The sequence below is a fragment of the Columba livia genome, chromosome 1 (assembly GCF_036013475.1).
Source record: "Columba livia isolate bColLiv1 breed racing homer chromosome 1, bColLiv1.pat.W.v2, whole genome shotgun sequence".
Classification (NCBI taxonomy): Eukaryota; Metazoa; Chordata; class Aves; order Columbiformes; family Columbidae; genus Columba; species Columba livia.
The window spans coordinates 185766333-185782331 of record NC_088602.1 but is presented as its reverse complement, the minus strand read 5'-3'; the positions used below and the strand labels follow the sequence as shown (position 1 = coordinate 185782331).

At 41.8% G+C, this 15999-nt stretch overlaps 1 protein-coding gene across 4 annotated transcripts in view; it reads left to right on the top strand.

Annotated features, from left to right (window-relative positions):
- The first annotated feature begins 711 nt into the window (after positions 1-711).
- CTTNBP2 (cortactin binding protein 2) overlaps positions 712-15999 on the top strand; it is a 90877-nt gene continuing 75589 nt past the window's right edge. The window contains exons 1-2 of one of the 4 annotated variants that reach the window (XR_010469567.1): positions 712-968; positions 13413-13520. Coding sequence is in view for 2 of the 4 variants with exons in the window: in XM_065048800.1 (XP_064904872.1) it covers positions 900-968; positions 13413-13520 (177 nt within the window). In the remaining 2 variants the exon portion in view is untranslated. The remainder of the gene's footprint in view (positions 969-13412; positions 13521-15999) is intronic. The other 3 variants (XM_065048800.1, XR_010469566.1, XM_065048799.1) reach the window with 3 other exon arrangements.

Genomic DNA, 15999 nt, shown 5'->3' with positions numbered 1-15999 from the left:
CGTGGGTAAAGCAGTGGGGCAAGACCTTGAGGAACAGCCCCTGGAGACAGACAGTGTAGCACAACTGGAGGGGGTTATCTTGGAGGGGAACATATGATTTAGCCTGTGTAGTAGCAGGTTCAGCTCAGCAGCCCAAACCTTCCTCTGTAGGAATCAAAACAGGTTTAGGCTTCAGTACCAGCCTCACAAGGCAAAGGGCAGCCCCAGGCCTGGGGGCGCTCCACGGCTGAGCAGCCCTGAAGTGCTGGGCCTGACTCCATGGGCCTGGATGAAGGTCCATGCTCACACAGGCTCTGAAGTCACCCTGTCTTGAAAACAAGTCACCAAGCAAGGGCTGAGGAGAGGTGACTCCCTTTGCCAGCACCCCCAGAAAGAAAAAGGGACAGAGATGTTCTTCCCTCAAAGGCTTCAGCTGGTTTCAGGATCTCACCAGGCAGGTGAGCCAAGGCCGCTGTAAAAGCCCTTTTTTCCCACCCCATCTATAACCATCCGCCTGCTCCCAAGCCACGGCAGAGGGAAGGAAGGCGAGTGGTGCCTGCGTGCTCCGGGGCAGCGCGGTGGCGGGGGCCCTCCCCTCAGCCACCACTGCGCCCCGGCAGCCCGCGCCGGGGTCCCGGTCCCTATCCCCCTCCCCCGCCTGGTTCGGGGCCGCCCTATGGAGGACGGGGAAGGGGTGGGTGGGGAAACCCGAGCGCCCGCCGGCGGGAGTCGCTCGCCTCGGCCGGCGAAGGGGGCGGCTCGGCTTCGGCAGCCCCGCCTGCGTCGCGCCGGAGGGGTTAAGCGCCCCCGCTCACCGGTGGGCTTTTTGCCGGCGGGGAGGGGGTTAAGCGCCTGGCGGCGGCAGCTACTGCCACTCGGCTCCGCGCCGCTCTCCGCGCCGGAGCCGTTACAGCGGGAAGATGGCGACGGAGGGCGCGAGCGGCGAGCCGGGCTCTGACGAACGGGAGGACTTGGCGGCCACGGCAGCGGTAACCGGCTCGGCGAGAGCAGAGGGGGGGTTCGACCCAGCCGCGGCGAGGAAGGCTTCCCGTGGGGATGGGACGAAGCGGCACTTAGAGACCTGCCTCCCCCGCTCTGTCCCTCCGCCCTCCTTCTCCCCCGGGGCGGGACAGGGCTCGCCTGCGACAGACCTGCAGGCGAGCCCCGTCCCGCCCCGGGGGAGAACAGAGAGGGGCGCGGGGTCTCCCTCTCTGCCGACCTCCCTCTTCCCCTCCACGGTGTTGGCGGGTTCCCCCCCCTCATTGTTCCTTCCCGCTGCTCCGGGGCGGGCTCGGCGTGGGGCTCCGGTGAGGGGGCACAGAGAGGGGGCTCCGCTCCCCGCTCTCGCCTCTCGCACCCACCCCCCGCTTTCCCGCCGCTCGCCAGAGCGAGCGCGGCTGCGCCCCGTTTCTCCGGGCGGGCTGAGGTGGTGACAGCGGCCGGGGCGTTGGGAGCTGTCAGACCAGGGCGAGGGTGGGGGAAACGTTGATCTTTAGCTCTTTGCTTGGCTCGCAAGGCGCTTGATTTCTCCTTCTTCCCTCCCGTGTGGCGTTTTCGACGCTGGGACAGCGTCCTTGCCCCTCCCGCCCCGAGCGCTGCTGTGTGGAGGCGTCTCGGCTGCCCGGGCCTCTCGGCAGCGGGGCTGCGCCCCCGGGGCAGGGTCTGACACCCCGCTTAAAATATCCCCCCAAACCCGAGCAGAGCCCCCGTCCCCGACGTTTGTTCCCCGCGGGTGGGTGAGGCGCCTGAGGAGGTGCCGGGCGCGGTGTGGTGCCCGCCGGTTAAAACGGTGTCGGGTGGAGGCTGCGCTCCCCTTGGCGAGCGCTGGGCTCCTCTCACTGGCCCGACCCCCCGCCAGGAGAGCCGAGCTTCGCCCTCTCGGGCGGGCCTGCTCGTCCAGTGGGCCCCGGCTCCTGAGCCCTGCGGAGCGAGCCCTCTCGGCCCGGCAGCTCCCCCGCGCACGGCGCATCCCAGACCCGGTGGTCAGACGCGCCCGCGGAGCGCCCGGGGCTCCCCAGCCCGCGTTAATGGCCTGGGTGACAGCCCTTGTCAGGTCCCAAATCCGGCGCTCAGTGTTCGGCCTCGCAGCCACATGCAAAGTTCAGGGCAGGAAAACTGCTGAGGCGCACGGTTTGCTTGGGATCGTTTCTGAAGGTAGATGACCCTCGAAGGAAGGGGGCACTGGTTTCTGTGAAATCAAAGTTATTGCTGGCATTTTTTACTATTATTTTGTTTGTTGTTTTTGTTGTTTGTTTGTTTTTTTCAAACAGGCACTAATTCCTATCTGAAACCCTGTTCCAGCTGTGCACTCAATCTTCCTTGTGTGTTTTAACTTATGCAGTGTTGTGGAAATTGAGTTTTATTTTAAGAAAGTAAACCTTACACAGTGAATATTTGTAACATCACTGTCTTTTAAAACAGTGGCATAACTGTGACATAAATGAATAGTAAGGTAAGAATTCATAAAAGCAGACTATTAAATACTTTAAACCTCCAGTTTTGAGTAAATATATTTATACTAAATTCTTTAGTATACTCATATTGTTAGTGCTATAAGTTTTAGTTTTAAAAGCTCAGATGAGTAGCTTGTAATCAAGTAACACTCCAATATTGACCTGTTGGGTAGTGCTGTGAAAGCCACTCATGCAATTTAGTATTCTCCTTGTGGAAGGCAGGAGCCACAGCTCTCTACTGCACAATGCTTTTAAAACATATTTTTTTGAACCAAAGAGGTGCTAGGAAGTAACTTTTGTGTTACTCCCTAAGGCAAACAAACAAATAAACTAGCTATAGTTAAGAAATAACAAAATATCTTTTTAATTTTTATTTTTAATTTTATTTCAGTGATTAAATATTTAGTATTCCTTTTCATCTTGTTTTCCTTGCCAGTATAAACATTGTATTGTTCATTTCATTTTGTCTCTTGTGCAGGAAAGTAAAAAGAACTCTGTGCAATTAAAATATTAAAAAAAAAAAAAGTATACAGTACTCCAATATTCCTTTTGAAGGGTTAATAAGAATAGCTTATTTTCTGTCATTAAACTCAAGATACAGAATTATGAATTGGATCATCGTGCTTACTTTCAGGATGACAGTAAATGTCCAGGTGACTATCTTGTAAGTCACACTAAACTTCAACTTATAAAAAAAATACTGTTTTCAGTATGGTTTTACATTTTTTCTTTTATTTGTTTTCAACTCTCAGAATCCTGATTGCACAAATGGTGCAGTAAAAAACTGTAAGAACAGCATTTGTAATAGTAATATGTTACTGTGTAAATTTTATGGTGTAAGCAGGAGATGTATAACACAGGATGGAACAGTATGGTTTTTTGATACTAAATGCTGTTATTACATCTTAGTATGCTATCAGTAACATCAATGGGAAAAAAATACTTTTTTTGCTAGTTTTAGAAGCACTGTAGAAAAGAATAAAAAGTGTTCTGCTCCTTCCTTTTTTCACATTCACCAGGGAATTTGACTGAAAAAAGCCTGGGCTGTTGTATAGTGTGTTACATTTAGGAACAAAGCTGATAATTTTGTAATTCTGAGTTTTCAAGGGTGGAGCACAACATTTGGTAAGCCCACCACTTCTTTCCCACAAAATACTGGTATTTTTGTCATGGTAAGGTTGAGAAGGAAAAATGGCAGGGGAGTGGTTCGGGTCCTTTTTCAAACCTGCACAGCTTGATTGCATTGAAGCTAATGAAATTGTATTGGTGCAATTTGGACTAGAATTGAGAGAAAACCTGTGTGTGTATTTTAAAACGTCTTTGAATGACTTCCATCTGCATGATGTCTACCAATAATGATTATATAATAGCAAGAAATAATCCAATTTGACAGTCTTTTTGTTGAGACATTGAACATCAGCCTGCTGTGCATAGAGGGCTGGCTTGTTACATGTTATAGCTCCAGTGTAGCTTTAACAAAGCCTATAAAAACCTATTATATCAAACACAAAGTTTGTTGAAGTTATTCAGTAAAATTTGGCTTGACCAGTGCTCAAAAGCATAAATGTTATTTTTGTCTGATAGACAGTACCTTCTGCTGTCTGTAAAGCTGCACATTTAGAGGATATTGATAGAGGGAAATCTTGACTCCTCTAAAGTGAATAGAGATTTTGCTGCTGTCTTCATCAGTCAAAATTTCATTGAGAATGATGTGTGTGCATACCCAAAAGGATCAGTCTGTGTTGCTGTGGGTCAAGTAACAGTACAAAAAGATGCACTACAGAAAAAAATGTGAATATTTAAAAGAACTGAAAAATGGAGAGAAATTCCATGACATTTTGTGGTGATATAGTGTAGGATTTTAAACTTAGCTTGAGGTGTTCCCTATCGATCTGCAAGAATGCTTGTAGTAGAACAGCCATTCTGGTCAATATAGTGAAATGCTAAATAATGCTTTGATCAGATCAATCATACAGGTTGATTTAGATCACTTGGAAAGGTCCTTCTCTGAAAAACATTGCAAGTACCAGAAAATGAGACCATAACCCTACACCTCTTAGTAGGGACTCTACCCTGGAAAATGGTCACTGGCAAAAGAATTCTGATTAACTACCACTGTCCTCATCTGAATCCAAGTTCTCGGTGTAGCATTATTGTTCAGAGAAGTTGTACTCATCTAGTCAGATGCATGATGCTGTTGTGTTCCAACATGTAGATGAGATGCAGAGACAGCCCAGTTCTCTCTGGTTTAGTCCTGCTGCTCCTCTCTGATGACAGATTGGTCTTGATCCATCTTGCAGTGTTATACTTCAAACGTCCTTTCTGCCTCTCCTTCCCCTACTGCAAACTGCAGCATTGCCTTTTCTGTGCCTTCTATTTCACAACCTGTAGCACTTCCTCTCTTCCCTTGTTGTGAAGGTCCTTGGGGATGAGAAAATAAAGCCCTTGAATGTAGTCCACTTTGTACATGTTCTTTTCTCTTCCAAATGTTGACTTGTCACACTGTCATTAGAGATGAAGTGCAGAGGGGCAATGCTGTGAGCTGTATATGTGAAGGTGGCACAGAGGTGCAAACCTGTACGATGCAGTATGTCCTGTTGTTTTCCCAATCACTTTGACTTAATTTGTGTAAGCATTGCTTTGGCCTTAGAGGTGATGTGGCAAGGTAGGAATAGAGATGGAAATTGGGACAGGAAGGAAGAAAACTCAGGAAGACAACAGTGTGAGGTTGGCCTCTGCACTCACTCCTACCCAAGAAAGGGAGCAGTTGATTTACAATACCCATGTGATCCTTGAATATGTAACCAGGAAGGCGTCAAGTAGGCTTAGGGAAGAGGTACTGCCTGTATGGTATGTGAATTAAAGCCTTCTTGGGCATTGCTTTTTGGTTCTATTGTACCACAAAGTAAGGTGTAGGTTTATGGAAGACTAGAGAGAGCTTCTGGAAAGCTTCTAAAGATAGCTTCAAGAATGTGTACCTGTATTTGGATCTAATCATATACCATTTGCTTTAGAAGTGACTTTTCTGAATAGAAGTTACCTGTTAAATTTAAGTGAGAGTTTAAACATGGTTATTGAAGGTTTGTGGGCCTAGATCCATTAAAAAAGGCTCGGTTACCAAACTTGCGCTGGAATAAAAAAAGACTAAGTACATTTGTGGCTGTTAATAGATTGCAAACGTGTTTTCACAGCTATGACAATATCTGGGCATGTGTAAAGGTCGGTGTCTTACTAATTTTGGAGGGGTCGGGGGCTGGGGGTTTGTTTTTTGTTTGTTTCCAAAAAAATTTCCCAGTTTTGAGGTATATTTATGATTAATGTTGAAGCTGTTAAAAGTTTTGCAGTTTGCTCAAGCCCAAAAAAAACCCCACAGCAACAAAACCTCCCCCATACCTTTTAAAGAAAACCTTTGAAAAACCCAGAAGGGAAGGGAGCTGTACTTGAAGAGGAGGGCAGAATAAGCAGGTAACTTCATTTGGTGAACAATCCAATAAAAGTCATTCAGCTAATGGATGGATATAATTAAATGTACGTACAGTCTCCTCATTATTCCTCAGATATGATTGTATGAAATTTTCTATGAGTCCTGGATGTTAACATCAGATGTTATTCTCTTCAGCAAGAAACTCAGGCTTAGTTGAGGAGCAAGTTCCACAGCATTGCTTTTCCTTGAAAGATATTTCTCTGCCTTCATATTTGTTCCTGTTGCCAAGAATATTCCTATAGATCACATTATCTTAAGCTCATCTTGGATGGGGTGGGAAATGAACATGTATTGTTGTGTTGGAAAGTTTCTGGAGAAGCATGGGGTCACAGGCTCTTTCTCTAGTTTCAGACTAAAGAACAAACCTTCCACAGCCAAAGCAATAAATTGTGGTTTTCCCTGAAGTATTCATGAATACTGTGTGGATATTATAACCACTTCTTTTAATACTCTCTCTGTTTGCAGAGTTTTCTTTATTAGAAAAGGGTTAGGATTCATCTGACCACATACCCATGTTTATGTTTAGCTGGGTCTTGAAACTTCCTTTTATAGCTGGTGGAGTTAAGTAAGAAGTTAGAAGGAATAACCTGTTTTAGAAACAGGTTTGTGAGCTTCTCTGTTTTTGAATGAAGTGAAAGGCAGCTGACTCCTGGAAGTATGGATGGGGTTCAAGATACTTAAATTTAGGTGTCTACATGTATGCACGGTGTTTCATATCCTATTACAGTCCGTGGAAATCTGACCAATACAGTCAGTGGAGCCATGAGCAAATACTTCTGGTGGCTGATCAGCTGAAGAGATTTTCTGGCTGTTTTGACTAGGCTGATCAGTCCTCTATGGAAAATAAAGGGACATTAGGTACCTAGCTTACATAGCTCACACCTACCTTCAAATGTCTGAGTCCTACCTTGAGGGCTTCTTTTAGTGGTCCATATGTGATACTGTGGGGTATCCCAGTTGGCTTCCTGCTACCAGTCCAGATGGGATGGATGATTCTCCTAAGACCTGTGTCATATCTGCCTGTCCCAAGAAGATGTCGCTGATCCCCTGGACATTTCAGTTGCACTAGATACTTCTGTGTAGGCATCAAAAGAGAATTAGTCAAAACAGGTTTTTACACTTGGTCAGATAAGTTGTACCTGGGTGACATACTTGATGTAAAATATATGAATCAAGATTGTCTTTCCCTGGAGCAGTTGTTTCATGGGTCTGACAGATGTAAGGCCATCATGATATTAAAAGTTAACTTTTTAAAGCCTAATAAGTAACAGCAAACCTACTTTTAGAGCCTCATCTGTGAAGTCTGCTTTGTCAATCCTCAAGAGGATTCTTGTATGTATTTAATGGAACCCAGTATAAAATATGTAACAAATATAGATGTGTACTTTTCACTTCCATCCTGAAAGGACCTTTTTTTTTTTTTTTTTGACAGCTTTTTCCCTATGTGTTTTCCTGTGCACCATTTTTAATACTTCTCCCCCACTACCTTTCCACCTCAGCCCTCAATTATGCTCCACAGGTTTTTTTTCTCAAGTCCTCGTTATTACCCAGCTCCATCTTTTAAAAGGCTGCATAGCTACTTTCTGAGCAGGAAGGAGCTTGTTTTCCACGGTCATTTGTGATTAATCCACAGCTAACTTGCTTTTATCCTCTGTTCTGCTTAGGGAAAGTACAAAGCTGTGGCTTTTATACCTTACCTATTCAGATTTCTGCTGAAGGCAGCAGAGTTGGTAACAGCTTCCGTGGTAGCACAATGAACAGCCCTCAGATCCTGATGTTGCCAGTACTATCAACAGGGCTGGGTCAGCAAAACCAAACTGTTGGCACTGCCAGTCCCTCACAAGATTTTTCTTTTTTTTGTGTGTGGTGGGGTAAATTTAACCCTAAAGAGTTTTACCCTCTCTGTTCTAAATAGCTATGTGTGTGGGAACGCATAGCTATGTGTTTCTGTTCCTGTGCCTCTTGGTGACCTTCCGATTTCATCCTCTTTCTGTTTTTTCCAAAGACGATGGAGGTGGGAAGGTGGAGGTCCAGTTTGATCACTGCTGTCCTAGGTCGTCCTTCTTGTGTTCAGAAGAGATGCTTTTGTTGTCTTTTTGGTTCGTGGTAGAGCTTCTTTTAATCTTTATAAATGCAGGTTATAATTTTGCTTGTACTCTTTTTGTGATGCATAAACAGGTAGTTGAATGAGTTTTAGCTAATTAGCTGTTAGCTGTATTGTCAGTGTACTTGCTGCCAGGCAACACACACCCCTTATAGAACTGATCTGAAAAATAGAATGTGGAGTTTTAGAGATGTAGAGGACTGAAGTTGTAGTCTTCTTCAGGTACTTTATTCTTATAAATCAAGTAAACCAGGCATTTTAAAATCCAAAAGAGGTAGACAAAAAAAATACTCTTGTGTTTTGGTTGTGTCTGCCAAATTTCACCCTGGGGCAACATATTCATGTATCTCTGTTATAAAACCAATATAATGGATGGCTCAGTTACATAGTTGTTAAATTGTCAGTTAAACTGTTACAGCTTGGCATTCTACCAGAGGTATTGTAGTTAAACCCCAGATGACACGTAAGCCATGAGCTCGTAATACAGTCTTTATTTTCTGGAAATCTAAGACTTATTGCTCCATTGGAAGATGTTAGGAAGATCACATTTCTAGAGCTAAACATCAGTTTTCTCTATGATTCAGGCAAACAGCTGAATAAGAACTTCAGGCAAGCCTGCCATGACTGACATCTTGGTCCCCAAAAGATGGTAGGCAAGTGTTTAAAAGAATGGTTAGTTTTATTTAATCATGCACTTTGTCTACTCAAATCTTAGAAATATTTTTAAAACTATGTTTGAGAATATATTAAATCTTTAAGTATTTTGGTTCAGTTAGGGTAAGGTACATTGTAGTTCCCTGAGTGCTGTTTCAGAGATGTGCATGTGAAAAAGATGTGGTAGCTTTGTCAGCAGCAGCCATGCACACTCTTAGCCCATGTGAGGGGATTTAAAAGTTGCTTATCCGTAGTGAAGAAATCTAAGATGTCTTTAAAGTACTGGAAAAAAAGTGGTCATTCCAGTTTTGAAATTTATCAGATAAAGTTCTGATAAGAAAGCTTCAGTGGGCATAATATTATTAATGAACAAGACTTGAAAAATGATGGCTCATTTTTATTTAATGGTAAAATAATTATGCACATCTGATTGATACCATTTTCTCCTACACTAAAATAACTCCTGTGTAAATGGATTCAGGTAATTTGGCCCAAAAGCTCACTACTTCTCTCTTTCATCCTTAAAAGCTCCTAAATTCTTTATTTCGCTTTTTTTTTTTTCTGTTTGTGTGTCATTTCTGCTTGACTTTGGACTTTGATTTTGAGAAGTTTTGTTTGTTCTTCATATATATGTGAAGACTTATCTGATAGAGTGTGTAGCATGGAGAGTGTGGGAAATAATAGATTGTGTTTTCTGTGTTTAATAAATCAGACGGCATCAAACAAAAGTAATGGCAGACTGACAGCAAAGGTCGTGGTTCTTAAAAAAAATGTGTAACTTTGCTGTGGAATGTTTTGGATGCTAAAATTACATAGAGATTCAAAAAGCAACAGGGCACATTCACAACAGGTATGTCAGCCAAGGGCTACTGCATGCAAAATCACCATTTCTGGATCAGAAAGTACATAAGCTGAAAATTACTGGAGTCTGGGAGAGTATTTCTGGGAAGTATCATTATGTGCTTGTCCTGCTCTGGTACTGATTGCAAGGCATCTATTATTGGCAGCTTTTGGAGACAGGATGCTTGGATAAGTGGGATTTTAGTCTGATATGCTAGAACTGTTCATATATGAAGTTGTTTTGCTAGTTCTTATTTAAACTTTTTAAAATTAAAAAATATTAAAAACTAAGCTGCGTGTCTTGTTGGTATGCCTATTAACTTTTTTATGTGTTTATTTGTATCTAAATCATCAGAACACTTTTAATTGCTCATTACTGCTGTCTTTTCATGTATTCTAGTTCAGGATGTGTACTTGATCAAAGTTTACTTTAATTGCTTGATCAGATTCTTAGTTAAAAAAGCTCATAATTGCATCACATCTGTTGAAGAGTGCCTCTGGTTTGTTAAGAATGTAAGAGTGTTTTCATTTATGAAGACTGCAGAAATGAAAACTTTCACCTGTGATGTACAGTCAGTCTTTTGGCAAAGAGCTGCCTTGTGTTGTACCACCTGACAAGCTTAATTTACTGACTTGGAGAGAAGAGTAGGATCATATTTCTTGCACTGTACTTCTGTGGATGCCCCTCTTAACTTTTTTCTTATCTATCAGAAACCTTGGGTGCCCTTTTGTCAATGGAGGCAAGTATATTTTAGAAAGGGAAGATATTGTAGTGGTTAAACCACTGAATTGAGACTGAATGTTCTCTTTTATACTACTTGCTTTTGATGTTGTTTGGAAATAAAATCTCTCCGCATCAGTTTCCCATCTGAAAAAGGGAGATGTTTTTTCTCTATTATAAAGGAAGCTATATGGATAAATTGCTGTCCTTGAGCTATTATGGGAAATTACATATTAGAGAGCAGTGTAGAGGAAAGGGACCTGGGGGTCCTGGTGGACAACAGGATGACCATGAGCCAGCACTGTGCCCTTGTGGCCAGGAAGGCCAATGGCATCCTGGGGTGTATTAGAAGGGGGGTGGCTAGTAGATCGAGAGAGGTTCTCTTTCCCCTCTACTCCGCCCTGGTGAGACCACACCTGGAATATTGTGTCCAGTTCTGGGCCCCTCAGTTCAAGAAGGACAGGGAACTGCTGGAGAGGGTCCAGCGCAGGGCAACGAAGATGATTAAGGGAGTGGAGCACCTCCCTTATGAAGAAAGGCTGAGGGAGCTGGGTCTCTTTAGTTTGGAGAAGAGGAGACCCCATTAATGTTTATAAATATATAAAGGGTGAGTGCCATGAGGATGGAGCCAGGCTCTTCTTGGTGGCAAACAATTATAGGACAAGGGGTAATGGGATCAAGCTGGAACACAAGAGGTTCCGCTTAAATTTGAGAAGAAACTTCTTCTCAGTGAGGGTGACAGAGCACTGGAACAGGCTGCCCAGGGAGGTTGTGGAGTCTCCTTCTCTGGAGACATTCAAAACCCGCCTGGACATGTTCCTGTGCGACCTCACCTAGGCGTTCCTGCTCCAGCAGGGGGATTGGACTAGATGATCTTTTGAGGTCCCTTCCAATCCCAAACATACTGTGATACTGTGAAATGTTATGAAGTGGTTCACAGAAGGAGGAGGGCAGATCCTGCTATCTGACTGAATTAAATTTGGTAGTTAGAAATGCTGAGAGTGAAATCTGCTGCAGGATATAAGGTAAAATTTAGTTTACTGACACTAGATTACATGAGGAACTATGTATGTGTGGTAACTTTTCACTTTATACAGTGCTAACCACTCTATGGACATGTATAGAGTTATAAGGAGCACTGTGAGAGGCTGCTGTAGCATATGTTGGGAAAAAGCCTTCAGAGGAGCCAGTTATTTTTCTTGATCCATTGGCATGGAGAGCAAGAGGTATCTTTTGGATTAGAGGAAAAATTGACCCAGGCAGCAAAATTAGAGGACAACTATTGTTCAGTCTAGAAGTACTGGGCAGAGCGGGTGGCCCTGTCCCTGAAACAGTTACACTTAATAGAAGTCATTGCTCCTCTTGTTGATCCGTGTTGTTCACATACGTGAAGAAGCTCAATCCGATGTACGTTGCATGCAAACAGCTGAAATTCTTGCCCGCAGTTCTGTGTATTTTGATCACAAACTAAAAGTGGAATGCAGAGTACATCTAATATTGTTACAGCTTTTGGGTAGTTTTGATCTGTGGCCTTCTAGCCTGAGGGGAGAACAACCGTTTTGTTTTCCTCTTGCCTTGAGAAAGCAGAAATGGTACTTGCTTTAATTTTTATTGGGCTTGCCTGTGCTAAGTTAAGCTCTTGGGTAGCTGAACTCTTAGATTTTTATGTCCTTCAGGGAAAATAGACAGTATATGCAGATACACAGTTCAGCTAATTTCGCAACTGATTACTTCATACTGAAGATAACTGAGTGTCCACATCTCGGGGCTTTGCTAGGAGACACGTCTACTCCATAGCAAGGACTGTAGTATTTCCCTTGCAGTGAAAGCATATTGGAAATCAAGCTGATCAGCTGAATCTGGCACATGGAATAAATATTATCTCTCCCTTAAAATGATCCCCTTCTAATTTCACTAATCATCTACCATCTACATTGCCCCTGCCCCACCTCCAAAATCAAGACTTCCAGCCTCCTAGGCTTTCCTTGTATGGCAGTTATTCCTCCTCTCTTCATTGCCCAGTTCACCTTTAGATGAGAACTTTATGCAGTACTTGAGCTGCGGGTTTACCAGGCTTTAACATAGTAGCAAAATGAGGATGTTAACATTGAAAGCGAGTAATTATGTGCCAGCTCCCACATGACGTGGATGTCCCTGCCAATTCTCTATCCTTTTTACAGGTTGTTGTAAATGAATAGGTTGAATAAAGCTGGTCCCAGAGGTGCCACACTGCTTACCTGTCTCCATATTGAAAAGTGGCTGTTACCCATAGCGTTTGCTTCCTATCCATGAAGTGTCTTTTTATCCAATACTGTTGGATAGGAGTTTCTGTAATAATATTTGATATAGAACCTTGTCCAAAACTTCTTGAAAATCTAAATACGTTAGCATCCACTGGATCTCTTCTCCCCATGTGTCTGTTGCCATTGTTACAGAACTGTAGCTGTTTGTGAGGTGGATTTGGTTTCACAGAAGCCATACTGATATTCCCAGCAGGCAGTGTTTATGCATGATCTTATTCTTCAGTATAATTCTTTCTACTGTCTTGCTAGGGGTGGTAACTGGAGTGAGAAGATACTGCTGCTATGAACTGTTGTTTGTCAGTGCCTATTAAACGTGGACTGCACCCGCCCGCCAAACAAATGGAACTGTGAATAAAGCATACAGATAAGATTTCACATCTTTTTCACAACTTGTGCTTCAAAAATTCATGTTCAGCCGAGTATACTGTGATGTCTTAGTAGTTGTTTGCAAGTAAGGCACAAGTTACATTGGATTAGGTGGGCTGTGTTCTAGATTCTTTCACCCACACTTGCCTTCATCCCTGATGTGCTATTTCAAGTCTGCTGAATTGTTTCACTGAGAGACAGCATATGGGAAGCGTTAGTTGCAAAGTTAGTTTCTTTACCATTTCACCCTTATCATTGACAAGACTTTGCAGGATCAGTTGCTTGCGAAAGTATCATACTGGTGGGCTTTTAATTGCTTCACCTTAAATGAAAAGGATCAAAATATTTGCTATTAATTTTTACTTTATATATGACAAATAAAGCCATCTCAGGTTTTGACAGTTAGAGATGTTTTGAGAAGCCCATAATTAGGATGCTGATACATCTGTATTTTAGATCTACACTATTTCAGTTAGTTAGTATGTTAATCAGTGTTTGTTTCTTACAGAAAAGAGAGTTTGATGTGGATAACTTGAGCAAGCCAGAATTGCGGATGCTTTTGAGTATAATGGAAGGAGAACTAGAAGCACGAGACCTCGTAATTGAAGCTTTGCGGGTAAGTTACTGGGTTGTTGTGGTTTGCTTTTTTCCTTTATGCTGTGCATAGAATATTATTAGTGGAAGAGTAAATTGTGATTTTTAGGTTTTAGGTTGACTAAATCTCAGTAATTGCAAAATATGTTCTTGTTTAGTTGTTGCCACTTGCTAATTCTATTTAATTTTCGTATAAAATACCAACAAAAATTTCAGAGAACTAAGTGTGAAAACTGCAAAATTACTTCCTCTTTAAATTCTTTTGTATTGTAGAGTCTGTTATTTGTGAAAGTTAGGAATAACTTCAAAGGAAAATTCAGTCCATTTGTCATTTGTTCTAATGGTCTAGATGTTTGTGCATCTAGTCTATTCAATGCATTCATTTTCTGTGAGATGGAAGGAAGGGCAAAATGGTCATGTCCACTTAGAGGAACTTCTGAGGCGGCTTTTTGTTTCTGTGGTGTGGGTTTTTTTTGTTTTGTTTTTTAATAAAAGGTGAAATACGGGATATATGCTCCTAACAGCACTCACAAGTACTTGATGAGACTTTTGTTGTGCTAAACACATGTGAAGGTTGCAGTCTAAAGGCAACTTAGAAGGTTGACAGGAAATGCACAAACAAAACTGTATTTTAGTTAAAATATGTTAATTTTTGGTGTCTGTAATGACTTTAAAATTGATCTGGAACAGAATAAAATTTAACAGAGCTACCAAACAAACTGCAGGTTTGGGAGGGAAAACAGCCTTATACAGTTAGAAAATATTTATATCTTAGTAGTTGGACAGATGGAAATTGTGCACTTTACGGTATCTTAAAGCAAAAACTCAATGTAATAAAATATATCTAATACTAGTTTTTAGTAGAATGTATAATAATTATCAAGTGGTGTGGAAACATTTTCTACTTGTAATGTCACAGTAACAATTGTAAATGCATTTTTATTCAATTTTAATTTGTTTTGTGATGGATTCAGATCACTTGATGCACATGGAGCTTTCAAGTAGCTGCCATTGATGTACCTGCATTAATAACTGAAGATTTTATAGGTATAAACTGCTCTTATTAAACACAATTTTCATTTTGTAATGACAATAAGACACTGGAAGCTATATGTTTCTCAGGGATTACTGAACTTTGAAGTCATTTAGTGTTTGGCCTTCAGGTATATGCAGATGTTGAAATGTACTGCCTTTTCATCTAGCTGTCTTACAATTTCATATCTCATTTGCCTGGACCAGGACTTTTTATTTTCACTGGCTGCCAGTTAATGTTCTGTTAAAGGTGAAAAATGTGCACACCACATCCAGAATCTCTTTTTTTGACTCTTCTAACTTTGGAGGAATGCAAATAGAATACTGAGACAATTCTCTCAAATACATATTCATGAGCAAGCTACTACAGTACATACCAAATAATGGATGTATTGAAATTGAATGGGAAAAAAAGAAGAAGAATGCAGTATAAATTAAATGATAGTAAACATTAAACTTTCAGGATAGTGCAGTCCCAGGAGAGATAAAGTCTACATCAGATTGCCATGCACCTGCTGAAATGGGTAGTATGTACACAGTGTCTTTTGATGACTTATATAGATCAATACAAAACACAGCTCAATTTCTCATAAGATATATGAATATTGAAGACTTTCTGTTTGTTTTGGTTTGGGTTTTTTTGTATGTGGTTGTGGTTGGTTGGTTGGTTTGTTTTTTGGTTGGTTGGTTTGGTTGGATTTTTGGTGGTTTTTTTTTTTGGTTCTCCTGCATTTCAATGTCTGTTTCATGTATTTTGTAGTAAAATCCTCTAATCAAAATCCACATGGAACTCAAATCTTCCAGGTAGCTTGCCTGGTTAGGTGTACCAGTACTGGAAAACTTGGAAGTTATACCTGCTGAAGAACTGTAGCCTGATATCTTGGAATATGATACTTTCAGGTCTTCTGGCTTCTTAATTGGGAAGACGCAAGTCAGCAGTATTAGTAGCTGGAGTCTCCAAGCAGTGCACAAAATAAGCTACTAGATAGCCAAAGATAGGTCTTTTGAAAAAGTGAATAACAAAAGAATTCCTTTGGAATTGTGTCAAATTTGGTACTTTGATTTGTTTCAACAAATTGGCATACGTACTTTGTGTATCCTTAAAGAAAGAAGGAAATGGTTTTCATGTAAGGGAAAAGACTACTTATATTATTATTTCAAAAGCTGATCAAGCTCTGTTTCAAAAGTAGGAAAGTTTGTGTGTGATTGTGTGTTTGAGGAGGTTTTTTGTTTGTTTTTAATCCTACTAGTACTGCAGGGCTGCTTCAAAGTCTAATTTCTCTGATAGGTCAAAGCCTAATAACTTCAAGCCCTATACCAGATAATTTGTGTGTTGTCTTTTTCTCTTAAGTGATCTTCCTGTCAGTATTCAGTCACTGTGGTATATACATTTATTAAGCAGTTTTACACATTCTTGGTCTTTTTTCTAATGCTACAGAAGTAGATCTTTTAATCTTCGCTTAGAAAGT